We start from the raw sequence: 26,763 nt of genomic DNA, 5'->3' as shown, positions 1-26,763 counted from the left end.
ATTAGTTTCCAATGAAGACTGACAGGATTATTTTATTGTGTGTTTACCATTTAACACTGGGTACTGTCTCGGGAATTCAAGCCAAATTTGACCTGGACCTTATTCTCCTAGTTTTCCAGGGATCGACTCTGAGCAAAATCTAAATGTTTCCATTTAGAGTTCTGACTATCTAAGATCTTACTATGCAAAAAGTGAATTATTCCTTGCACTGGCAAAATACTAAAGTAAGGTCCAAAATACTGTAAAGCCCAAACTAACAGAGCAGAGATGTGTTGAAATATTTTAATTACCGACGTGTTTTAGAACGTCCAAGTCATAATGGTAATAACATATTTTGGATCTAAATTTATCCTCTACATTTTTTTATACCAAAAATTACTGTCAATCCACAGGTTTTGTTGCAATTGTAGAAATATTAGGTGTTAAATGTTCAAAATGATTATTCGTATGTATAAAATAAATATGTAAAAAAATAAATGTCTCAGGGGCCTGTTGTACCATGATGTCAGTTGTCTCTAAGACCTGATTTTTCAAAAAGCATAAAACATGTGAATAAAGTGGAAATACTTATTTGGCGTACTGGCAGTGTGCGTTTGCAAGATTAGCTCTGGACACACACACACACACACACACACACACACACACACACACACACACACACACACACACAAATATTTATATCAATTATTTTAAGCCTAGAATCAAGCCATCCAGGATCCTGGTGATTCATGACCATAAAACCTCTGACTTTGCGATGGAAATAATAATTGAATCTCTAATTGTATGATATACTACATTTAATAAATACCCTTTGTTTAGCAGTTTTACATTTCTCACAGATTCAAAGGATTTATGGTCATGAATCACCAGGATCCTGGATGGCTTGATTCTAGGCTTAAATAATTTATATAAATATTTTTGTAAATCTATATGGGAAAAATGAATGTCCACGCCCAATGCTATGCCCTATAGCCACAACGTAAAGATGAAAGCAGTCTATAAAGTTGTCTTAAGACCAAACCACACCAATGGGTCGGCATGCAACTCCTTGCAACCAAACGGTTGCGAGTAGACGCATGTAGTTGCAAGCAACCATTGAATTTAACCAATTGAATCACTTGGGTGGCCTTGCCACATCAGGTTATATCACACCGCTGGGACACACAGTTAAAACAGTTTTGTTGCGTCTCGACTCATTGGTGATGTTTGGGCTATTGAATTGGTTTTAATAACTAATATAGAATGTGCACTGCAGACAGCTGTATTATCTAGGAAGAATATCCCTAGAAATATATATATTTTTTATTACATGAACAGTACAATCCACACAATGTCAACATACAAAACAAAACTACATCTCCCATAAGCCATATGGACATTTTTTGGCTTCATGGGAGGTCAGTGAGTAATAGGAGATAATGACTAGCTACGCAGCTGCCTGTCATCAGGGCTAGTTGGGGGAGCCCTTTAACTGTGAGCAGTATGCTAAAAGTGAGGAGCAAATATCTGGAAACATACCGATTGGCCCCTTGTGAGAATCAGGGTCTCAACCTTCTGCTCAGGGGAAAAGTAATGTGAGATACTAATTATATGCAATTACCATCCGTTAACTGGGCTTTGTATCTGGCCTACTTGGATGTCCATATTGCTGGATTTGTTTTCCGCCAACACCCAAATAGAAGGTCGACAGACTCGACACACATTTAAATATTGTGCCCGTGCAGTGCTGTGAGGGTAATTTTAGACAGGACTTTTCTCTTATCTCCCTTGCTCTTATCAAACAGCAGTGCTAAAAATAGTGCTGATATCTTTCTGTTGTATAATAATAATGGCAGCCCTCCTGAGGCACCAGTGGTACATCATCTGCTCTCCCCTTTTCCAGTGACGTGAAGTATTCTTGTTGGTCACATTATTCATGATTGGGAATTCTCCTATTTATCTTGCCCTGGAGGGATAGTAGCTGTACAACTATTATAAAACATCTGGAGTAGCTGGGTGTAATGAAATATCTTGTGCGAAAGTTTGGTTAGATTCTTCTAAATGCAGTGTGCTGATTAACCACTTTTACGTTCAACCGTATGGGGAGTTTTGTCAAGAAATTTGGGGGCACGGTGGCACAGTCGGAAGTGCTGTCACCTCAGAACTAGAAGGTCCTGGGTTCGATTCCCGCTGTGGCCGCTGGGGGCATGTTCTCTCCTCTGCGTCATCAGTGCCCATACCCTGGGTGGGGTTGACAAAAGGGCCTTTCTGTATGGATTTGTCATGTTCTCCCCGTGTCCCCTAGGTACCCTCAGAAAAACATGCAGTGATCCTCGTCTCTGATGCCTCCCCCTGGCCAGCCGGGACGTCTGATGGAGGGGAAAGGAACTAAACGTGTTCCTTCCACACGCTACGTCCAACCGGGTGAACTCCCCCTATCAGGTGAAAAGAAGCGGCTTGGACTACTCATGCATAGAAGGAAGTACGAGGTCAGTCCGTTGCTCTCCCCGGGTTGGCAGAGGCAACCCAGGATTACATTAGATAATTGAAAAAATGGGTTGCAAAATCGTCAGATAAAAATTATGTATATAAAAGAAAGTTGCTGACTATAGTGCAAGAATAACCTGAATCGCCACTTTAAGTTATACTATTTTATCAGGACTAGTTGATTTCTATAATTAATTTAATAATTTCCAGATTTTAAACTCTAAACTTACATATTTGAGTTTTTGATAAGAAAAATAAAACTTATATTTGATTGCTTGTATAGCAGCTGCATGGCTGACACTCAAACTTGCAAATGGAAAAATGTGAGCAGATATGATAATCAAAAACGTGATGAAGGGCAGGAGAATGTAAATTCACACTCCTTGAGTGTGCCAAGGGACAGGGTGAGAGGGAGGGACAGAAGCAGGGAAGGAGAGAGAGGGAGAGAGAGAGAGGGGAAGAAAGGGAGCACAGAGAGTGTACTGTTAGAGGGTGGAAAGACAGATTGAGTGTCAACGGCCAGCGTAGGTAGATCACCGAACAATCATCGCTGATAGACGTCAGAAGAACGGAGGGCGGGAGAGAGAGAGCGAGAAAGAGAAAGGCACATTAACACATGCGAGGAGAGGAGCAGCGTAGCAGGAAAGTGTTGTTATTGCACATGGACAACAGGAGAGTTGCTGGTAGCCAGGGAGAGAGCAGCCAACACTGAGGAGATGCTGTGAGGAACTGTGCCAAGTGATGGAGCATGAAGGTGTCAGCAGGCGTCCACGATTAGTCAGGTACAGCAATATGGCATCTTTACATTCCATGAACACATGACAAAGTATCCTGGTGGTCAGTGTTTAAAGTGTTTGCTACCTAGAGATAATTTCAAATCAACATTTGTATTAATAGTTTTCAGTCTATGCTAATGTTTCTTGCTACTGTTGCAATACATTTTATTGCACTTTTGATGTTTATTTACAGTTTACTGTATGGTCTTTATGTTTTGGGCCACATACGGTACTTACTTATAATAGGCCTATAGTAAGTAATATAAGTAAGTTATATTTTATGTTTTAGATGCAATTGCAAACAAATCATACTGTAGTTTTCCCCAGTTTTATTTCTTATTTTCTCCCTGTTATACCATTCATCCGTTTAATTTACCACTCTATATCAACAGGAAAGGTCTGTTCCTGGATGATGCTACTCAATCTGGCGTCCCAGGGTTAACAGGACTGTATGTACGGCTGGCCCTGTGTGACTCGTTGAAATAGGAGACTCATACAGGGGCTTATTCACAGCTTGGTCAAGCTTTGACATTGCACTTTTACATTTCCCAAATCCCAGCATCACTGTCCTCTGGTGATATAAAATAAAACCTATAGGATGCGTGTCCGAATTTCCCATTTCCTCGTCAGGAAATCTACCCACTGGGTAATGTGGTGGCCTGCGTCACTACTTAACCCATCGAGGTTAAATGTATAGTGGTGGTTTTGTTGACTTTTGAAGACATGCAAATGTTATCATTGTGGTCCTGTGTTTAGATGCAGATGGATGATATTTGGCGGTGTGATGTATTCAGACGCTCTGTGTCGACCTTCACATGATGCTCCAGTGTCGCTGGTCGCCACAAAGCGCACTCTGTGTGGTGCACAAACCCACCATTTGTCCTCAGCTCCAACGCTCTTTAGCATTTCAACTCGTCTCCTCCCTGAGCAAGTGACTCCCACTGATTAAGGAGGAGATTTTCTAAATATTTCACAACACCCACGAAACCCCCATTGGCTGTGAGGCCACAAGTCTTTAGCTCTCATCTTGGACAAAGGCTTGTTTGTTGTCTCCCTTTTATTCCAGTGTCTTACTGTTAGCCGATTGTTGTGGATTGGAATAGATTTCCTTATGTTAACCATGTAAAATTGCCCCGTCACCCACGAGTGCTTGCGGTGGCTGTGTTTCCGAAGTTTCTCATGAATCTTCCTCCGCTGTGCTCCTGTTGCTGTGTGTGATAGGAATACAATAGCTTTATAGTATACAGTACATGTAGAATGGCACATTTACAGCAGTTGTAGTGAGTATAATTAACAGCTGGATTTGCCAGTCAAGGGCATGGCATCCCTTACCTTCAGGCTTCAGGATACGATGCACCCCTACAGTACACCACTTCCAGCACAGTTAGATCAGCTAACAAACCTCCCTTCTCTACGACAACCTGGCCACTTTTCTCTCAGTCTCCTGGCTCCCAACTTGCATCAAGCATCAACTCCGACCTCCTGCCCTCAGTCAGGACTGCAGACTCACTCCTTAATTTCTGTTGCAGTCTGAAAACTTGCCTCTTCACTCTACCTCATCCCCTACCTAGCACTCATTAATTTTCTTGCACTCTATTTACAGTACATGATGATCCTTTGTTGATAAGGGTTCATGCCCCTTACTCAGAATCTCAGATCTTGCATTTTGTTTCTTCGATAAGAGCATCTTCTAAATGCTTAAATTGTAATGGTCTCTTATTTGTTATGACCAACATGAAGGAACGTGATTCATGTTACAAGCGTTGACAACATTTTTTAAGAATTATTTAACACATCGTCATATAATTATAAAATGTTATTTGTCACAATGTGTTGTGAGGTTGCAGGTCACTGTTACTATTTTTTAAATAAATAGATACATTTTGAAATTATATGAAAATGTGCCCAAAATAGGGATGACAGTGTTAATGTGGTTACCATACTTTTTTTTTAATTAAAATGTTAAATTGTGATCTTACCATATCATAAATATCAAACATCAGAAAGTATACACTTCACAAAAGAATTTCCTTTTGTATGTTTTGCATACATGTATCTAATTCAGTCTGACCAGAAGCAGGGAATAATAAAATGGCAATAGGCAATATCAATAAAAACAAGAGGGGGGAAAAGCAGAGTTATCAGCAAATCATACCCTGCATTTAACCCTCGACATGCCACCTAACTTCTCCAACACCAGTCTTTTATTTAGGCTTTCTGCCCTCAGCAGTCTAGTTCAGTCCAGTCTGCTGTGTGCACTTTGGGACCCATTCCCAGGCATGTCTTTCATACCAGCCCCTCGCCTGCTGCCAGATTGGTTTTCACACACTCGCAGGCCCCTCCCTGCTACCAGGGCGATGCAGCTGTCACCTGTCCGTTTCGTGGCGGGGATGCGCGATGGCCTGTTATGGCCCAGAATAGAATTCTGGGAGAGGGGTGCTGCTGGTCTCTCTGTTTAGAATGAACAGTTGACTGGGGAAAATCCTCCACGATATGGAAACGTGTCTGTGACACCTGGGTTGTGTGTACATGCTAGGAGGACACAGAGTGGTGCTGGTATAGGATTAATTGGACTGCAGAAACATAGAGGAACCAGGGTTAGTACTGACCTTTGTTTGTTTCGTTAATATTAGCATTAGTCGTTGTCTGTTACTGGTGAGGCCCCACTCACTTCTCATTCAGCTCATTCAAATGTATAGTTATAGGCAGACTACTATAGGGTCATAGTTACGTTGGTTATGTTTTTATTTCCTGATATTTTCTGCATATTACTTTGCTCAGTGTTTGTTGGTGTAAGAGATCAGATCTGTATAAGGGCCTTTCATTTCTCTTTTTTCTTTAACGCAATTAAATTCTTTCTAATTATCTGTTTTACTCTTAAGTAAATTATTATTGTATATTCATGTATGTTCACCAATTATATATGGTAAGTAGTTATCTCTGATATAAATAAATGGATCTTGTGACCTTACTCTTTATACCCAACTTGGCCATGTGGTTGCAGTGAGAGTTAGACTTATAGGCTACAGTACAGCTCTAAAGTTCAAATGCAGTTCTGCTATTGGTCTAACTGCCGGATCAGTCACAAAGGAGAAACGTTTCTATTGGTCCATTCATTTTTAAAAGGAAATAAATGTGAGTGATGCTGTCCTGGTCCCCTGTCATTAAAATAAATCACAAAACCTTATTTATATTGTATTTATTTACCATACTACATTCAATATATTCCAGTCAGTGGTTTTCTTGATGATGATGGTTTTGTTTTACCATATCCTCTTCACCACATTTTCTTTACCTTATCTTTAAGACCATTTTATGACTTGATTTGTTATCTTCAATGGTGGCCTATAATAACAAAATAAACATTCTGTTTCCTTTGCAGAATGGAGGACCAGGACAGAGTAAGCCAAGCATCCAGTGTGGCTACCATATCATTCCCTCTCCAAAAAGTTTGTTATTAGCTTGCATGGCTATCTTTGTACAATGAGAACAAATGTGTCAATGCCTTTTTGTTATAGAGCCTGACCGATTGGCCATTATTTGACTTGACATCGGCATCTTCAATTATGTTGCCGATGCGTTGTAGATCAGTGATTTTTTTAATATATATATATTTTGATACAGGCACCATAAGTGGGTGCCTTTCCGGGTTTGTGTGAACACAAACATTGGCTTGTGATTGGCTGATCACCCCATAGTGATGATTTGATTGGCTGAGCAAAGTACATATTGAAGCTAAAAGTGAGGGCAGAAAAGTGAAGGCGGAAAAGTGAGGACGCAAATTGTGATTGGCCAGAATGAGATGACGTATGATGATAAGAGTGCCCCTCACTTCACACGGGTGTGATTTTTATTTATTTGTTTGCTTCTTAGTTAATTCTTCTCTTTGGATCAAACCTAACTTGCTCAAATTGATTCGAACATTTTAGCAATTTCTGACAAAATATCGTTCAAAACATCAGTAATCCGTAGTCTGGGACTCTCAAAAATTGGGATTGGCATTCGACCCAAACATCTGCCATCGGTCAGGCTCTACTTTTTGTACGGCATGTTGTAAGGCTGCTAGTTTACAGAAATGGAATGCTGCTTTTTTTTTTCTTCAATGTTTTTTTATTGAGGTTCTGAGATGTCACATTTGTTCAGTTGCAGTATTGTGCGTATAGAACCACCCATTTCTTTCCACAATACAAACAGACATTACATTAACCTTGTTTTTATATGACCTAACAAATATCTGCATTTATTAAATATTCTCTCCTCCTCTACCAGGGCAGTGGAGACAGGGTGCAGGCATTTGGGAAAAGATGTAGGGCTGCCAAAAGAGACCCCAACTGTCCTGTGGTCATCAGAGGATGGCTCTGTAAAAAAGTACTGTTACACCACTTTTCTCCACACACAATAGTTTTGCTGCTTGAACAGTACATGTAAAAATGTAAAGCAACCTCTGTGACGTTTACGTAAGGGACAGTTTGTACAACTAACTGGATCATTCTTAAATTACCAGTACTATTAATGCAATTCTTGGAAAGAAAGAGATTTATGCCATACATTATATGAAACATAACTAAGATTTAAAAAGTATAACCAAGTACGGTACCTTTTCCATTATTGGCGACACATCACTCAGTGATCATTCTGTTTCCTTCTATAGGATAGCAGTGGCTTGAAGCTATGGAAGAGAAGATGGTTCGTCCTCTCAAACTACTGTCTGTTTTACTACAAAGGTAAGCCCCCAGTCCAACTATATATGTTATTATTTACTATAGATGTTTTGCAGATTAAATCTTTTCATAGATTTCATAGGCGCCGTTCACACCTGAGAGACAACTGTCTCCTCTGTGTCTCCTGTCTCTTCTGTGTGTCGCACGGCTCGCAATACACTTTCAATGGGAGTCACGTGGTTTGACAGGAAAAGATTGCTCCCTGGTTGTCTTCTGCCCTCCTTCCCCCATGTTTGTCTCGTCAAACCACATGACTCCCATTTAAAATGCATTGTGAGCCGTGCGACACACAGAAGAGACAGGAGGCATAGCACTATCATCAGTGTAGTGTACTGTCATCAGTGTTCATGTTTCATTCATGTTTTTTTTTTTTGAATTTTCTTCAATGGGAGCACTGCGTATTATATGCGAGAAATACCAGCAGTGTTACGAGGCGCTGAGCATCTATTCTGGTATTTTTATCTGGCTGTTTAAAACTATTCAACTTTGGGTATTTGGATGAGCGTTTTAGAAGAGCACCTTGCATTTTCAGCTTGGCCCTAAATATCAGTCTAGGAACCATACAACATAATTTCTAGAAAGGGCTCATTCATCTCGTTTTGGAATTATGTTATGTTCCTTTTCAGACAGCAGAGAAGAATCTGTACTGGGCAGCATCCCGCTTCCTAGCTACAACATTCTCTTCTGCTCACCGCGAGAGTGCAAGAACAGGAAGTACACCTTCAAGGTACAAACATGTAATTTAAGTGAATTTACTCCTTTTGTCCGGTGCAAGACTGATGACATGCTGCTGAACGAACATTATCCTCTACTATAGGTGGTGCATCAGGGAATGCGTTCGTACTTCTTCAGTGCAGACACTCAGGAGGACATGCTCGGTTGGGTCCGAGCTCTGACTCAGTCTGCTGCCATGGAGTCTGACAGCTCCCTCAGCAGGTGCAGTACAATGCCTGTCAGTGGGGAAATCATGCATATGTTATACACTGCATAAACACTACATACAAACATATAATCATCGTTGGAAATGTTCAACATGATCAGTTCTTTTTAAAGCTGCCCTCGTCTCCTCCCTTACCGAAGTGTTACCACTTTGCACCTCATATACTGTATAGCCGACATTGTTTTTGTTTTTTTTACTGTTTGATTTTTCTCCTCGCTATCTTCTTCACTTTTCTCTTTCTGAAAACAACAAAAAAATCACCCAGATTTTTTACACCTACTGTACAGTATAATCCTGTGATGTGATGTGACAGCAGAGTTGCTTCTGATTCTTTTCCAGACGTTGCTCGAGCTATCACGATTTCACACAGATAGGTGGCAGCAGTGAATCGATGGAGCAGCTTCGTCCGTCCTCCTCCATGGGAGACGGGCTCTCCCAAAAAGCGAGGCATGTCAGCAGGATGCTGAGTGAACCGAGTCACCTCACCGGGGGGAGGATGGGGACGCAGCATGCCGAGCGGGAGAGAGGGAGACGCGGCATGCGGGAAAGGTAGACATGGTATTAAGACATCGATCCCAAGCAAGCGAACCTGTGAACTTTTACAAAACAGGGTGTTTATTTCAATGATTCTCAGAGAGCGGTCCAGGGACCCCCAGGGGTCCTTGAGGGGGTTCCAGGGGGTCCCCAACAAAATTAGTTAATAGAGTAGAATCAAAATTTTAACCACATTAACCCAATTTTATACTTTTATAACGCTTGTGTAGATAGGCTATCTTCTATTCTTTTTTTATTGATACAAATATATTGTTTAGGATTTTTGCCTTTATTGATAGAGTAAGTGGAGACAGACCTGAAACGAAGAGATAGACAAAGAGAGAACAAAGAGAGAACAAAGTTCGTCAGCATTAGGAGACTAGGTGCCCGGACCGCTAGGCCGGACCGGGCCTAGATAAGCTATTTTCAAGAAATGTGAAATCTTTTGAAAAGTTTTGAATAATTATGGAAGATTTTAACGCAAATCTTCCCTCTTTCTCTCTCTCTCTCTCTCTCTCTCTCTCTCTCTCTCTCTCTCTTACCCTGTGTTTGATTAGCCCGTCCCCCACCACACCCAGTCCCCCTGAATTCAGCAGAAGACGAGGCTGTGGTCCAACATCCTATGATGAGGACTCTTACCCCTACACCTCCGGCCACCACACGCCACCCAGGCAAACTGAATATATGGGAACCGGCTCTTTGACCCCGAGAGGTCAGCTGGGGTCGCGACCTCACACACCAGTGGGGCGGGTCGACATCCGACCCCAGGATGACCCGTCGATGATGCCCCAGACTCTGTGCTATGTTCCTGGCTCGCCCAAGCTGGAGTTCAAATCCACCCCACACACCCCCGGCACAGAGAGGTGGCAAAATCTCAGCAAGGTCAGAGGTCCTCTTTGTGATCACCTTGAAAGAATCCATACAACAAAACAATTAACTGATTTCTCTGATAATGTTGAACACAAGAATAAAAGACTTGACACATAAATGAATACATCATTATGAGAAACAACATTCTGTCTCTGATAATACCATTCTAAATTATATAATTTCTATACTGTATGCAGTATTTAGTGAATTACTTAAATGTGTTATTATTTATCAGTTATGTATTTATGTACTTATTTATTTTATTCTCCATAGCCTACACCTACCTATACCTCCATTCTTCATGTGCCAAGTGGGCGAAGAGCTTTGGGAAAGGTAGGCATACTGTGCACGCTAAACACACAGCCAATCAGCAATACACAGTACAATATTGATCACGACAATTATCTTACAATAAATGCACCACGTCTCTGTGTGTATGTATGTCTAATCCACCTACCTCGAGAACCCTTCGCCCCACTGACTTCAAATTTGACCCACGCCATCCACACCCCCACAGGGAGTGCAGTGGCCGGCCTTACGTCGGTTGTCCAGAACCGCCACAAAAGGCAATGGACCTAATGAGCCTAAGTCCTCTCACCTATAGAATCCCCAGCCCCTGCCTCAGCCAATTGATTGCCATGGCAACCGCACACCTGCCATTTGATTACTTAACCAGTCCACTTTTCACAGTCAGTTTGCACTCTTCAGACACCAGTGTGGGCAACGTTACTTTATAAAGTAACTTTGTTAGGTTACTGGATTACTGCCATTAAAAATAATCCTATTACGTTACAAGATTACCTTCTAAGAAAAGTACACGTGTTGGCAACGGAATGTGTAAACGATTATTTTTCCTTTGTGGCAACCGAAAAAACAGGGCAATATACTGTAGGTCTTAAATGTAACTAGTAGTAGTATTGTTTTTGGAAAAGGTAACTAGGTAACGGATTACTCTAATTGCAAATATAACTCGTTAGGTTACTCCGTTACCCAAAAAGTATTTTCGTTATAGAACGCCGTTATTTATAATGCCGTTACACCCAACACTGTCAGACACAGGCAGACAGACAGATACGGAGATCTCACAACAGGTATTGCATACTAGGTTCCCAACTTGCAGACGAGCACAGGTCTAGTTTAGTAAAACTAGAGCGGACAGACAATTACAGTATTCATTTACAGTATTTATGTTTTGTTTTTGTATTTGGTGTATGTATTATGTTTTTATCCCCCCCCCCCCCCCCCCCCGACTGTAGTCATTTTCTAGCCTGGTTAACCCACTCCCCCTTTGACATTTTAATGTGATTTCAAAGGGGGAGTGGTTAGCCAGGTTAGTCATTTTCGACAATCCTACTATACTCTTAAAGGGTAAGACCACAGAGGTTTGGGTGGTGTTTTACCTTGCCACCTAACTCCAAAAATTGCTCCAGTGATTAGAAATTGATAATTAAAAATATGCTCCTCATTGAGCTCTCAAAGTCACTCTTTTAGTACGTAAACAAACACAAACTAAGTTGATTCAGACAATGTAGAGCATCACCAAAACTCATGTGGTTTTATTTTTTTTATAAAAATGTTAACTTCCTGTTGATTTTACTATTTGAAGATCTGGATCTGGATCCACAGATCCAGTCCGGGTTTTCTTCCTAATAAAAATGGACAGATCAACAGGAAGTTAACATTTTTATAAAAAACGTGAGTTTTGGTGATGCTCTATATTGTATGAATCAACTTTGTGTTTGTTTAAGTCAATGAGGAGCATATTTTGAATTATCAATTTCTAATCACTGGAGCAATTATTTTGTATTTCTTGTCCACATTTGAAGTTACATCATGGCAAGGTAACTACACAACCCAAACCTCTACAAAAGGGGTCTTACCCTTTAACTTATACTGAATCCCATGTCTCTCTTTAGAACGGCTCCACAGGGACTCATACAGACTTACTGCCCCCTTTGTCCCCATCATCGAGAGCCGCCCAAGCTCCTAACTCACCACAACACCACCACCACCACCACCACCATCACCGCAGCCATTTGTCTGTTTGTGTGCTACCGCCGGCTATGGTATTGCCTATCTCAATGTGCTGTTTGTTTGTTTGTTTGTTTGTTTCATGTTGTTGCAAATCCTGTCCAATGTCTGGTGTTTTACTGTACTCAAAACATCTGTTCTGTCTTGTTTTCTGTCAGAAGCTACTTGTGTGGTCTTGTATGTATTGAAAATATGTCAGCTGTGTTGTGGGGCAATGTCTGCATGTAACATGCAGTACTGTAATGCTGTAATGTAGCACAGTACTGTAATACTATATGTTTTCCAAACATAGTGGCGCCATGACCCATTTTGTGTCCCGGATCTGTTTTTAATGTAAGTAATGTAAATAGCCTTAGGGAGACTGTTCCAGAGCCATATGGCCCATAGATCAGGAGCCTGTCTCCTGTTTCTGCAGCATGAGGCGGCTTGATGTACAAGTACATTCCCCAGCCATGATTTGTACAAGTGCACCCTCTGGACAAGACGCTGTTATGTTGCAGGGACTTAGCCCCCAATCCAGCTCTTGGTGTTGAGAGTCAAGCACGGCATTGGGTACCATTCTTATAGTCTTTGGATAGCCGCTGTCCCAGCCTTTATCATCTGCGAAGAGAATAAATGCCTGGTCACAACCCAAGGCAGAGAGTGTATTGGCGGAAGTGTCGGGTCGGAACATCCGTCAGCGTCAGATGTATTTCCCTATATTTCACTATATTTTTCGACCAATCACAACACTTGTTTCATTCACGGAGAATGTAAACAGATTTACCAACGTAATTTCCTTGAGCAGAACTTCCGCCAAAATGCCGCTAGTTCCCCCAATACACTCTACAGCGTAGGTCTTTGGTCTGACTAAGTCGCAGATTGAACCCCGAGCCCCCAATCTCATAACCTGACTCCGCCAGATGGGCCAGCAGAGAGTATACACTGGGTTCCCCCCTCCTGCTCCCATCTGGGAACTATCAGGCAGACTTGATGCCCGGCCACAAAACGGCCTGGCCAATCAGCAGCAGCTAGAGGCGGGATAGCTGCTGCTGATTGGCCAGGCCGTTTTGTGGTGGACACTCAAACCATAAGGCCGTGACAGAGCTGTTTTTAGGGGTTGGGAGTAAATTAAATTTTATAAAAAATAATAATTTAAAAAATGGAATAGTATTGTTACAAAATAAGTAACACAACTATGCTGTTTGTATTTGGTCACTTGGAAACCCCTGGTGTCCCGTGTACTCATTTCTAAGCATAAATAGAGATAATAGAATCCCCTACAGTGATCTTGTCATGTAATGTTTTGTCTTTGTAATACATGTACAGTTTTGGCACTTATTGTAACTAACAGTGTTAATTTATGTTTTTATTTGTCACTAATAAACAATTCATTGTATGTTGTCTACAATCATGATTGAACACTCATGTCTGTCTTTTGCTTAAACTCAATTGATCTAACTAGGGGGAAAAAACAGGCTGTTGAGCTGAAATATGTCATTGTAATGTAAAATGTATTATCAAACTCATTTGATAATACCTGGATATGCATTAACCAGAAATAATAATTACCAGATAATATAGTTGCTTCGTTGTCTTTGATATTTAGAAGCTTGTGTTGTGTACCTTTTGTAAGAAAATGGCTCACTCCTTGCTTTCTGGCAACACACTCAAAACACTCAACACAAGGTGCTGTGCACATATTGTGAGGTATTCACAATGACAACGTGAACGACAAATAAAAATCAACACGCTATTACGAGAAACACAATAAGGATATGTATAATTAGTGTTGGTGGTGCGGGAAAAGTAATGAACTTGATACTTTCTAGCCTCCAAAACCTGACCCAAGGGAAATCCCACCAATCAGGCCACTTGAGAGTGACGCAGATGTAAGTATTCATTCATAGAGTAAAATCTCCCGTTTCAATGTAACTTCATGTACAGAGCATGCACAACATTTGTACATTGTCTTAGTTACATATACATTAGCACTGACAGTTTTATTGTGCAGTTTATCTTGTGTTCTTTTGTGGCTATCACAATTCACTTGATGAAGCTGCAGTTTAGTTATTTTCTGGACCGTCCTTGCAAAATATAATAGATTTCTATTTTTCAGGCTGTGCTGACCAGGCTGTGTGGGTGTGACAAGCTGCTACAGTCTCTGTCTATCGAGCTGGCCCAGCTACAAGTGGATAAGGTCAGTATCTGGTAATGATAATGCCCTGATATACACAAATATAATATTGTCACTATAGGGCAGAACCTTGCATCACTATATATGTTTATTTAATGCCCTATTTTATCTTTCTCATGAGTGTCATGCAAAAGTAGCACTTTTTATTTATTTTTTCATTTCCTGAAAAGTATCCATTTTGACATACTGTTTGTAGAAAAAAGAGAATCCCGCACACTGTCTTCACTTAGGTTGGTTTTTATTGCAACGTTTCGGTCGTCAGACCTTCATCAGGCAGATGCCTGATGAAGGTCTGACGACCGAAACGTTGCATGCCTGATGAAGGTCTGACGACCGAAACGTTGCAATAAAAAAGTTGAGTTGTCAAAATGTACCAGAAACATTCCCTAGTAGTTCATTTCCCACACTGTATCCAAACCACAATACACAAGGGTCATTTTTGCATCCACTTTGGTAAATATTGCTAACCGTTTCCAATTCCGCATTCCCTTCCTCAGGACAGTGTCCAGTGTGCTTTAGAGATGACGAGACTCCAGCTGGAAGAGTGGAGGTGCCAGGGTCTCCGGGCCCAGGAGGGAGCACTGTCCCAAAAGGCTTTGCTCCAGGAGGAGCTGGTCACTATCCGGGCCAGAATGTGTGACGTGTCCTTGGTGCGTGAGATTGGAGCAGTGAACCCAAATGGCTTTGTCAAAATACAGTTTAACTCTGCTGTGCAGTGAGAGGGGCTTAGCGTACACTGTATGAGAAGGACTACAGAAAACAATGAGATGATGTTTTATTTTGGGTGTGCTTTAGCGCTCGGGTGGCACGGGGGTAAAGTTTCTGCCCACCACTGATGAGTCTAAGGGTTCAAATCCTCCACTGTGTGTCCAGCTTGCCCGGGCGAACACAATTGGCTGTGCTCGCAGGAGGGAAGCTGGGCAGGGATAGTGATCTCTGTGACTCTGTCGCTGCATTAGTGACTCCTACAGGTTGGTCAGGCACCTTGTTCAGTGGGGAGCCAAACTGAGAATAAGCGTGAAACACCTCACTGTCAGGTGAGAAGAAGTGGCACGGCGACTTCACATTTATCAGAGGTGACATGTGTTCGTGTCCTACAGTAGTACACCCAACCACCAGAGAATTGACATAAACCACTAAATTGGGAGAAAATGGGAAAACATTTAGTTGAAGAAGAAGGAAAAAAAAAAATTGTTTTGTTGCTTGTATACTGTAGATATCACTCTCAGTTTCACCTTTAGAAACATGATTTATTTTTTTGGATTCAGGAAATGGAGCGGGTATGGAGCCAGTATGAGAGGATGGAGAGCGAACTGTCTGTTATTCGGTCACAGCTTCAGCACATATGTAACTTTGGAATACCACAGGTAGGCTAAAATGTACAAACCAGGGTCATTTCAGCTATGGACCAAGTCGGGTGGTTTGAATTATAGAATAATGAACCCACACTATAATATAATGAACAATCACAGGGGCAAAAATGCATTCATTCATTAACCACTTATGCTTTTCATTTAAGGACAAATAGCCAATGTACATGTGCTCCCAATATCTTGTGGCACGTTTTGAGATTGTAGATCTATTTTGTTCAAAAATATATTTTTAAATGTAAAATAAAAAATGTTGGGGAATTTGGGGGCGTTTGAGAAAAAATGTGCCCAAAATAGGGACACCATGGTTAATATGGGTAACATTTAGTTTATTTGCCAGGAGCAGTCTCAGGCCCAGCGAGAGCTGTGGATGATGGAAGACATCCTTGCAGGCCTCAAGGTTAACCGGGATCACTTCCGTCTCCTTCTAGGACTGCAGAGGCATCTCAGTGAGTCTCATCTCATTCCTAAACATTAGATATTGACTCTTTTATATTGTGTATGGATAGAACTAGATGGATGGCAAAGTAATGACATAAACTTATGTTATTCTTAATTCATAAATTGTACGGTCAACATTGAGAGCTACTGTTGTTGTGTCCAAGTGCCCCCTTCAGCGTTCCAGCTGACGGCCCCCCACCCTGGGTCCCCTGGCTCTCCCACAGACCGGCTACACAGTGGACTGCCAATGGTACTGTAGGTCTTATATACAGACACACTGTACTGTAGTGTACAGCAGCGATTCTCAACCTTTTTCCATTTCCAGTTTCATATGCATTAGGCCACGGACCCCCATGTGATACCATTGCATTGACTACCACAGAAGAATGAATGAATGAATTTGCCCGTGCCGAGGTCTTTCAGCCGTGTCTTATTCAAGGCAAAAAAAAAACTCCATGTCCATGAACATGAACCGGAAGTTAAAACCGCCTACCGGTATGTTAAATCTATCGCAGGTTTTTTGTTAAGTCACCCGAAACATACATTTTGTAATATTTGAAAAGACGGAGATCTCCGTCCATGGCAGTAGACCCCAAGCTACACACATGTAAGATCCTCTTTGTTCGTTCAACTCTGATGTTGCGTTCACACGGGCAGACGCAAAGACGCAGTCTACCATTCATTCTCAATGGAAGCCACCATGAACGCACCATGAGAGTTACAGACCCGTACGGGTCAATGTGGATCCCTGATGGTTCCAACCAATGCTGTGCAGTAACAGTATGCATTCATTGTACTTGTACATGGGTGCAACAGATGGATCCAGCTGGTGATGGACGGTTGCAATAATGCCATGTTTATCTGAGGTTTTTCTTGCAACAGAGGAGTAAAGTGAATAATGACTTCTGCAGGAGGTGGAGTATGAGCCACCGACCCGACCGCCTTTACCTCAGGAAGTGCAGGAATGCAGCCATAGCAGGGACCATGCAGGACATGGATGGGCCGACCCCACCTATGAGGTATGGATTAGAGATGCTATTATTGATTTATGTCATCGATAAAGGTTATTATTTTATGTGACCTGTAAAGTTCTGCCTCTGATTATTGGTGTCTGCAGTGGAAATATTCTGTAGACAGACTCTTTACATTCTGATACCTTACACGAGGTTGATTACACTGATAATAATAATCGTCAAACCAGGAAGAGAGGTCTGTACTGTCCACTTTTGAAAAATCTGATGAAGAGCCATGAGACTCAAAACGGCATGTCCACTATGGTGTAAGGAACCTTAAAATATTCGTAAGCTTTGGAGCTTATTCCAGTGTGCGGCCCTTACATTTTTTCTATTATTAACCTCAGACCGGCACCTGGCTTTTAGTGAGTGGATGTGCGTGCTCTGTTGTACTTTTCTGTCACATTTGAAAAATACTCATTCACTGCATTGTTTCTCTGCATCTGCGTTTCAGGGTATCTACGGTGGCCCTGTTGATCCTTTACACAGAAGAAGAGGGAACAGCCATCCTGATATACTTAGTGAGAGAACACACAGAGACACATATGGTGAGTGAGTACAGATACTCTCCAATAGAATCATTAGAAATCGCCTATTTAACCAGCTCAGTGGCCTTGTGGTTAGAGAGTGGGAGGTCAGGGTTCAATCACTGGTTGAGTAGTATCAAATCAAAGACTATAATATAAATGAAATGGTACCCAATCATTCCCTGCTTGGTACTCGGCAGCATCGCATCAAGGGTTGGATTGTGGGTGATGCTGCGTTCACACTTGCAGATGCAGAAGATGCAAAGCTACACAGCGTATTTGTAGCTTTGTATCTTTGTATCTACAACCTTTTTGTAGCTGTTGTAGCTTTTGCAGCAGCTACAAACATTGGATGTATCTTTGTAGCTTCATGTGGCTGGCTTCCATTGAAAATGAATGGTATCCTGTATCTTTGCATCTGCAAAGGTGGTGTTCACTACATCAAGCTGCCGCAGTCTAAGGAAACGGGTGATATAGGCCAGATTGATTGAATACTTTAACAGCACAACAGAAACAAAAAGCCCAGAGGGGCTTGTTTCCATTGTGGTCTATTCTCTATGCATTGTACTACATTCATCAGTAAGACCTCCAAATACATAACGGTAAAAGCTCCAGTAGCAGAAAAAGATGTATTTACAGAAATATTTACAATACTCTGGAAATGCCAGATCCCAATTCATGCTACTTACCGTACTTACTATTTAATATCAATATAGTAGTATAACTGAATCATCGTGATGATTGTGATGAGGCTTCTGTGATTGGGCTTGATCACGCAATGCTATTTTGTTTTGTACCGCACCCTAATGTTTTCCTCCCTCACCCACATTTCTCTATCTTTCTATAATTCTGCCACTCACCCCCGCCCACCCCCTCTCTGACTCCTTCTTTCTCATCGGTTCCTGTTACATTTCTATCAGAATCCCAGTCTAGTTCGAGGTGGACCACACCAGATGCCTCCATCCAATCAACCAAGGTTTGATGATCCATTGTCTTCGCTGCGTATTTGATAACTATATCTGGATGCATTGAATGCAATCCAGCGCGGTCCAAATATAGAAGCAGTCAAACTGATCCCCCCCTTTGCAATCACAGCCAAATTCCAATTCTTTGATTTCCTCAGCTTCCTTGCAATTAGGGCATGTTGCAATACCCATTGTAGACAAAAGGGGGAAGTAGAAGCACACTTCTCTGAGGCTCTCTCTTCTATCACCCAACCCCCTCTACTCTTCCCCTTTACATTCCCACACATGCACATGGAAGCAAGATCAAGCACATTCGCACCTATGCACACATATGAATGCACACGCGCACGTATTAACACAGACATCCCACCCCCCGCACACACGGGATCTGATGTGGAACTGCAGCTAGTGCGCTCATTCCTGTCTTGACATTTTCGACGTGTGCACAGAAGGTTGGCACTGCCTAGGTGTGCATTTTGGGTTCATACATGTTTCACATTAGCATTCTAAAGCCTGATTTATGCTTGGTCACGTGCCGGTGTCACACACCGAAAACAGCCGATCTACGAGCTCACAACACGTGACGCGACATGTTGTGAGCTTGTAGATTGGCTATTTGTGGTAAGTATAAACTCAGGCTTAAGGATTCTCTATGTCTCCTTCCATAGAAAGCAAAGATGAGCGAGGAGGAGCAGAGGGAGAGGATGAAGAGAAACCAGGACATCAGGCTGTCCAATCGGAAGAAGCCGCCCCTCCCAAGCCACAGTAACCAGCATGCCCCGGGTCAAAGTTCAGAGCACAGAGAGGAGGTCGGACCAAATCACTAATCAGTATGATTGACTGAATGGCAACAACTACTATCTCTTACTATCAGTGGTGGACAAAGTATTCAACTCCAGTACTTGAGTCAAAGTATAGATACTCCTGGTAAATGGTAGGTGGAAGTGGAAGTTGCTCTGTCAAATCTTTACTTGAGTTAAAGTACTGGAGAGCCTACTTCAAAAGTACATTTTTAAATGCATTGCTGTAATGGAATGTAGACAGTTCCCCAAAATGTCAGATTTTCCAGAAATGAAATGAAATATTAATAATAGTGATATACAGTAGGGCTTAAGTTGTTAATTCATAATGTATTTTCTTCCTTCCTAGAAAGGTACTGTAGTCAAACTCAAAAGTACAACATTTGTCTTTGAAATGCAGTGGAGTGAAGTCATCCAAGTATCCAAAAAAAGATATATGCAAATACTCAAAGTATCGATACTCCAAACATTTATACTTACTCAAGTAAATTAGCTTTTTTTACTGTCCACCACTGCTAATCGGTATGAGTGAGTGACTGCCCATTACGACGTTATCGAATGCAACAATTAGTCTCTTACTGCCAATTACAGTCTTGCTCTAAAGTGTAATTTCCCTATAGACCCCCTTTCCTCTGAGGGTGACGCGTGTCGTCACAGCTGTTCTGCCCTCTTCGCTCATGGCCAGACGGGTTTCTGTGGAAGACCCCCCGGCGGAGCTGGCCACTCCACTGCCTGAGCAAGTCCCACCAGACATGCAGCAGAAGACAGCTGACCAGAGCAAGAAAACACTGAGCAAGCTACTTCGGCAGCCACAGCCAGAGACGACGTGTTATCAAGGCTGGTTCTCGGAAAGAAGTGATCACGTGCGTGGTCCCACTGCAAGTAGGCAGCATCAGAACACGACTAGGCCCCTCAGGGAAGACCACTGGCCTGATGTGAGCGAGGCAGAGCCTACGGAGAGTCCAAGGATCCGGGCCCACGAGCAAGTAGGTTTTAGGACATGGAAGTGTGACTTAAAAATGTTAGGCTAAGAGAAACTGACTGCAAAGAAGTCCCCAAGATGATCCCTAGAGATGTGCTTGTTCAGTGTCTTATTTTTAGCTCATTTCATCCTTTCAGTGTTTATATCCTATTGTACCTGTGTCTCAAAATTGTAATCATGTGGATCTTTGGAGCCACACAGGAAGGTGGCTCCAATGTGGATCTCAGACTTCATGTGGCCAGCCTGTGAAGTCTGTCTCATGACATACAGACAGTACTGTATTTATGATGTGTGACTCCGAAATAGGGCAATCTGATCAGAGCCCCATTTTATAATTGTCATTATAAAATGTAGTATGTAAGTAAGGTACAGTATGCCATGATGGCACTTTACACAATGTCTCACAATCTATCTGTCTGTCTGTCTGTCTGTCTGTCTGTCTGTCTGTCTGTCTGTCTGTCTGTCTGTCTGTCTGTCTGTCTGTCTGTCTGTCTGTCTGTCTGTCTGTCTGTCTGTCTGTCTGTCTGTCTGTCTGTCTGTCTCTAGACAGCTCACCTCTGAGGAGCCATGCCGTAAAATGTATATTTTAAATACTCACTACACCATTGCTACTGAATGTATAGTGACGATTTGCATTCCTCTGTGTCATTTTCACTCTGAGATTGTAAGAAATGACCCGTAAGTGTTGCGTCACCGTGTACCTTAATACTATTACGTGCAGCATGTCATGGTCAATTGTGTCTAATAACATTTTGACCAGGTAGAAGGAAGGCCCTCTGTCCTCCTGAACCCTGACCTGGACCCTGACCAATGTCTGACCCCAGAGCAACGAGAAGCCAAACTCCGTCGTGTGGAGCGAATACGGGAGAGAGTGATCCGGAGGTGAGATCCATGGAGTGAAGGGGCGAGTGTGCATGTGTGTATTAGAAATAATACTTGTGTAGGCCAAGTATAAGTATAATTTGAGAAATAGACATTGTGAAGACCATTTTTCCTGGTCCTCACAAGCGAATGGTTTATTTTTGAGGAGCGCTAGCTAGCACCTCCTATGCACAGCTTTGTGTGTTTGTAGTACGGAATGTGATGATTTTATTGGCTGATGAGCACTGATTGTGCTCAGCTGATTGGCTGAGCACGAAATGTGATGTATGATGATAAGAGCGCCCCTCACTTCACACGAGTGTGATTTTTGTTTGATTTATGACAGATTATTATTATGCACACCAGTGTCATGCATCACAAATAACCAAGCTCTACAAGCAGATCTGCTACAGTATGTTTAGCTATATGGGGTTATGGTTAAAATGGCAAAAATGTGTAAAAATGGCATTCATATGTTTATGTCCTTGTAAGTATTTAGGGCACTAAATTGCGACGTAAGACAACATGTGGCTAAATACAGTGGGCCGTAACCCTAACACTTCACACAAGTGTGATTGTTTTGGGGGGCTATAGAGTGTGCATCTGCATAATAATAATAAGTATGTATGGTAGATACCGGTATAAATGCATTATATGACTAAATGATCTTCAATCTCAGTGTCCTCTGTATGTGTCTCTGTCTCTGTCTCTCTCTCCCTCAGTGCAGTCAGAGAGAGTCCTGTAGTACCCCGCCACCTGCCAATCAAGAGGGAGAGACGGGAACTCCCCCAGGGTCCCCCTACCCTAACCAATGACATGCCTAGAAAGAGCAGGCAGAAGTCAGGTACTCTTTTCACAATAATACCACAGTAAGTTATAGAATGCAGTCCAGGGCCCAGAGGCGTAGCAGATTGGTTGATTGGGCCTTCACCTGTTGTCTCAATTTAAGCCTTGTTTAGTGCAGTGACCCCCAGTTTGATATGAATTCTGGGCACGGACCCCCCATTAGATTTTTTTTTTTTTAATTCTCAGAGACCCCAATCTACACTGTAAAATCCTTACTTTTTAAGTTTTTAGTAAGGAGAGTGCTGCACTCCATTTGTACACTCTCAGAGTTACAGACCCAAACGTGTCTATTTGAACATAATCCTGTAATAATGTAATCCTTGTCAAGGGATCATGCATTCAACTCCTCAGATCAGTGGTGTTCAAAGTGGGCATCCACTCCAGGGGTCTTTGAGGGTGTTAAAGTTAAAGTTAACTTTATCAGTTCACTATAATTTACTACAATACAAAAGATTATATAAGAGTATGAGTCATTATAAAAATGTGCAGTTAATTGTGTTTTTTGTTCAAATTGGTGTTAAATATTGCTATCGTACCAGCGGTCTCCCGTATCTCCTGTCCTTTAGTAATCAGAAGAGATGAAAGTAATTAAACCAGTAAGATGGCCTGAGGGCGAGAAGCGAGCATGCATCCGCCTGGGTGATGGCAGACTGCTGGACGAGTGCTGTCGCTTTGGCATGGGGAGCGTGTCTTGAGTATGGAATGTCAGAACAGATCATATGGAGATCTAAGGGTTTGAGGTTTGAGGTCAGATGTAGAGTTGCTGGCCGGCTCCATATATGCAGATCTAGGCGATGGTCCAGTCTTCTCCATGTATGGCTATTCAGGGTTTATTGAGGTCAGTGTCGTGGTCTTCATGGAGACGGCCATATATGGTGCGTGTCACGAGGCATGACGGACTGACGACCATATATGGTGGCGTGACATGTCACGAGGCGTGGTGGACTGACAGCCATATAGTGGTGTTACAGAGTCACTGACGGGGTCACTGACAGGTTTTACAGGTTTTCATAGTAATTCGCAATAAATAAATAAGCAGACACATTTTTTTATTGAACACTACATAAATGTATTCTCTCTCCTGATTGGATGAGATTGGCAATCCACCTGAAAATGTATTTTCTATTTCTGGAGAGATGGGGAGATCCCTGTTACTGAACAACACTATAACAGTAAATATCAAAATATAGCGCTTTATTATTTTTATTTTATTTTTTTACCAGAAAATATCACTTTTGCAATGTGTGTATAAATTAAACATTGAATCTAAACCAAAGTATTCATCACAGGGCCAAATTAAAGTCAATTTGGGAGTCCGCTGCATAAAAGATTTTAAAATGTTTATCCAGGTTTTAACCAGGAAACATATTGGTTGACCATCACTGTAAGTGAGACAACAGTATTTGACACTGACTTTCAACTTGTGAGCAAGTACTTAATTTATGTAACTCTCCTTTCTTTTCAGACTCAGAACCTCATGACAGCTATGGAAGCTGCTGTGATAGTGATGGCGGGCCTCAGGAGTATGGCCCTGCAGAGGTTCGCACCTCTAGTGGCACCTCTCACGATGAAGAGGAAGGAGACGGACATATGAGAAAGCTTAAAAGTCATTTTGGAAACAAAGCACAACACAGATGTAACAGTGGGAAGAAAGGGGTTGCCAGACATAAAATCAAACACCCTGACTCACCTTATCATATCTCATCTATGACTGTCCACCAGAGAGATGAAGGCAAAGCATTTAGAATGAGAGACTGTTATAAACAAGAGGAAGAGCACGAAGAAAGCCCAAATGATTGTGATGAAAGCACTTTGTCGTCTGGCGATCTGAGAACCAAGTGGTTTCTCTCCACCAATCAGTGGCATGGGTTCATACCATTGCAGGACCACAGCAGCGCAGAGCCACTGTGTGATGAGGAGATATCAAACATCAACAGCCAGCTGTCATGCCATGACTCTGTGGCCGATTTCTCATCCATCGTCAGTCAAAGTCTGGAGAAAATGAGAGAGAACCATTCTCTCTTCTACAAGATTGCATGTGACATCAACATCTCAGACTCTGACATAACAAAGAACGACATAAGCTCAAATGTCCCGACGCCATCCAAGTTAGAGGGTGAAACAGAGCTGTCGGCCAAGCAATCTGCACCAGAAGAAGAGACCTGTAGCGATATGACACCCTGTGACCTACAGATTCAAGATTCCAACCACCCAATATCCTCTGAAAGTGTAAATGCATCATTGGAGGATGATGGAGACAGCCTCTCAAACAGCGACAAACACCAGGATTCAACAATAACATATGAGAACAGACAAGATCCTCCCTCTGCCCAAGCAATGACAAATACCTCAGTCCAGCCAGTGAAAGATCTATGCATTTATGAAGACATCCCTGAATGTGTCGATGACGACCAAAGGCAGGAGAAACTGTTAAAAGTGGAGCAACCCAGTAATGGAGCTTCTGATCAGGACGGTTCTGATCAGGCTTCAGATAAATGCTCAATAACGGGAGAAGACGACAGTGCAGGAACAGTATCAGTAGAGGAGAAAAAGGACAAAGGAAAACAAGAAGTGTTGAAGAAAGCTAGCAGTTTATGTGAGGGCCTCGAGATGATCCAAGAGGGTGACACTGAATCCAATTCTTATGAGGATGAAAGGGTTATCCGGAGTACTTCTTTTGGAAAGACCAGAGTTACAATAATAAGGACAAGTTTGTAGAACAACAGGGATGAGGGCTTATGAAGGCTTGTCGCAAAATTTACTTGAGAAGGACAAGAACGAGATTAAGTACTTCATAAAGTTGAAAACAAAAAGCCTAAAGTAGCATTGAATGAAATTGGACCAGAATTTGATGGTAAAAATGGGATCATATTATTGGAGAGGACCTTGGAAATGTTTGGTATCTAACTTGAACAATTCCAACAGTATTCAAAATTATTATGTGGCTTGTAAGGAATTAGCATAAAACAAATAGTCTTAAGTCTTATTTACCATATGCATAGCCTACTGTTATCCCACCTTACAGTGATCAATAATGCAGTCTATGATAGCAGTGAAATTTCATACAGTATCTTTCATGTTAACACTTCCATTCCACTCCCATCATACTATCTAACACAAAGTATTAATGCTGATAATGCAGTGGAATGTATTATGTTTGGTAGCATAACCCTCGTTATATATTCACTAACAACTATACATTGTGTTTTGTATCTCAAATGAATAAACATACATACATGACACGATGTATGTACTGTATGACGTACTAAATTCGAACATTTGGCCTCTTTTTATTAGGTAAGCAGATATGAAGTGATGCAGGGGGAAACACGTGTATAATTTGCTCTCATTTCATCAATAGGATTCTTTCTTCCCCTAATGATGGTCCCCTGGACTCCCAACACCCGCGTGCTTAACTCTTCTGTGGCCATGCAGGATTGCACAGATCCTGTAAAAACGCCTTTGTCACTTTAAATCCTTGCTGTGTCTCAGTCGATGACATCATTGTCTGAGAACACATTACATCACCTCTAGCCCGGCTCTCGCTCTTAAAGACAGCACAGCCTTATGTTTACCGATGCTTGCTCACAGTCCTTCCTTATCTGTATGATATCACAAGCAATAGCCATATAGAAATATCTGTATTTGTACAAATTTAATCACACGCAAAGGCTTGAATAAATTCCTATTCAGTGAATGTAATTAGCATGCATGCCAGCACCCACACACAATTCTGCAAATGCATTATAAGCTGCTACCCAACTACATCAATGGCCTTAACATGGAATACTGTACAGATTCTTGCATCATAATTATTTATAATAAATATCATGCCATGCTTTCCCTACTGTACAGCAGGAGAAAATAGAAAATAACTTAATAAAATCAATTCAATTTATTTTGGAGAAAAGAAAGTAGCCTATATTTTCAGCAGTATTTTTAATCACTTTTTCTCACCATTCTAGCCTATATTATTCTGCTCTTAGAATTGTGCACACTCAGCCCTAAAGCTACAGCCCCTCTAACCTTAACCCTGGCACAGACCCACGTTTACAGGCATGTCTATTGTAGACCATTATGGACAGTTTGTGTATTAGCAGGCTTATAGATTATAGAAAATGTGCTTGTGTTAACATTTATTCAAATATATTTCCACTAATTAGCCTGTCTAGTGTTGAATCTGGGGCTTAGACCACATTGAACCACAATGTTGAGAATAAAATGTCAGAGTGCACTTGTCTCTCACACTCATACTGGTGTATAATTAATCAGGTGTTTGATTGGCCTGCGTGTGTGTGTGTGTGTGTGTGCCCGCGCGCGAGTGTGCGCTTAAATCACAGTGAGATGCGGAGAATGCTGAGAGAATGTTTCTTTAAGAACCATTACCTTCCAATCCGACAGAGAGGGGGGGTGGGGGGTCTGTGGTGGTAAGGTGGTGTAGCGT

The 26,763-nt window shown here is 41.8% G+C and overlaps 1 protein-coding gene across 10 annotated transcripts; it reads left to right on the top strand.

The window, feature by feature from the left end:
* The first annotated feature begins 3,115 nt into the window (after positions 1-3,115).
* Positions 3,116-25,789, top strand: plekha4 (pleckstrin homology domain containing A4). Of its 10 annotated transcripts, none has more exons than XR_013788902.1 (24): positions 3,116-3,248; positions 6,625-6,691; positions 7,512-7,610; positions 7,894-7,966; positions 8,590-8,690; positions 8,781-8,899; positions 9,243-9,452; positions 9,995-10,319; positions 10,581-10,640; positions 12,224-12,373; positions 14,150-14,209; positions 14,437-14,517; positions 15,012-15,164; positions 15,783-15,881; positions 16,225-16,333; positions 16,490-16,575; positions 17,237-17,344; positions 17,793-17,886; positions 18,786-18,841; positions 19,499-19,639; positions 20,251-20,620; positions 21,377-21,494; positions 22,201-22,342; positions 23,785-23,905. XR_013788902.1 is itself a non-coding variant. In XM_079493632.1 (24 exons), the coding sequence occupies exons 1-24, from the start codon at positions 3,208-3,210 to the stop codon at positions 23,798-23,800; spliced, it is 2,883 nt and encodes a 960-aa protein (XP_079349758.1). In that variant the 5' UTR covers positions 3,116-3,207; the 3' UTR covers positions 23,801-23,947. The 10 variants fall into 10 exon arrangements, 9 of the variants coding, with proteins under 9 accessions (XP_079349758.1, XP_079349759.1, XP_079349752.1 ...); XM_079493632.1 differs by having other exon boundaries at positions 22,196-22,342; positions 23,785-23,947; XM_079493633.1 differs by having other exon boundaries at positions 22,201-22,317; positions 23,785-23,920.
* Positions 25,790-26,763: the final 974 nt, after the last annotated feature.

The sequence above is a fragment of the Electrona antarctica genome (assembly GCF_951216825.1).
Source record: "Electrona antarctica genome assembly, chromosome: 22".
NCBI classification, from domain to species: Eukaryota; Metazoa; Chordata; class Actinopteri; order Myctophiformes; family Myctophidae; genus Electrona; species Electrona antarctica.
This window is presented reverse-complemented; position numbering and strand designations above follow the sequence as displayed.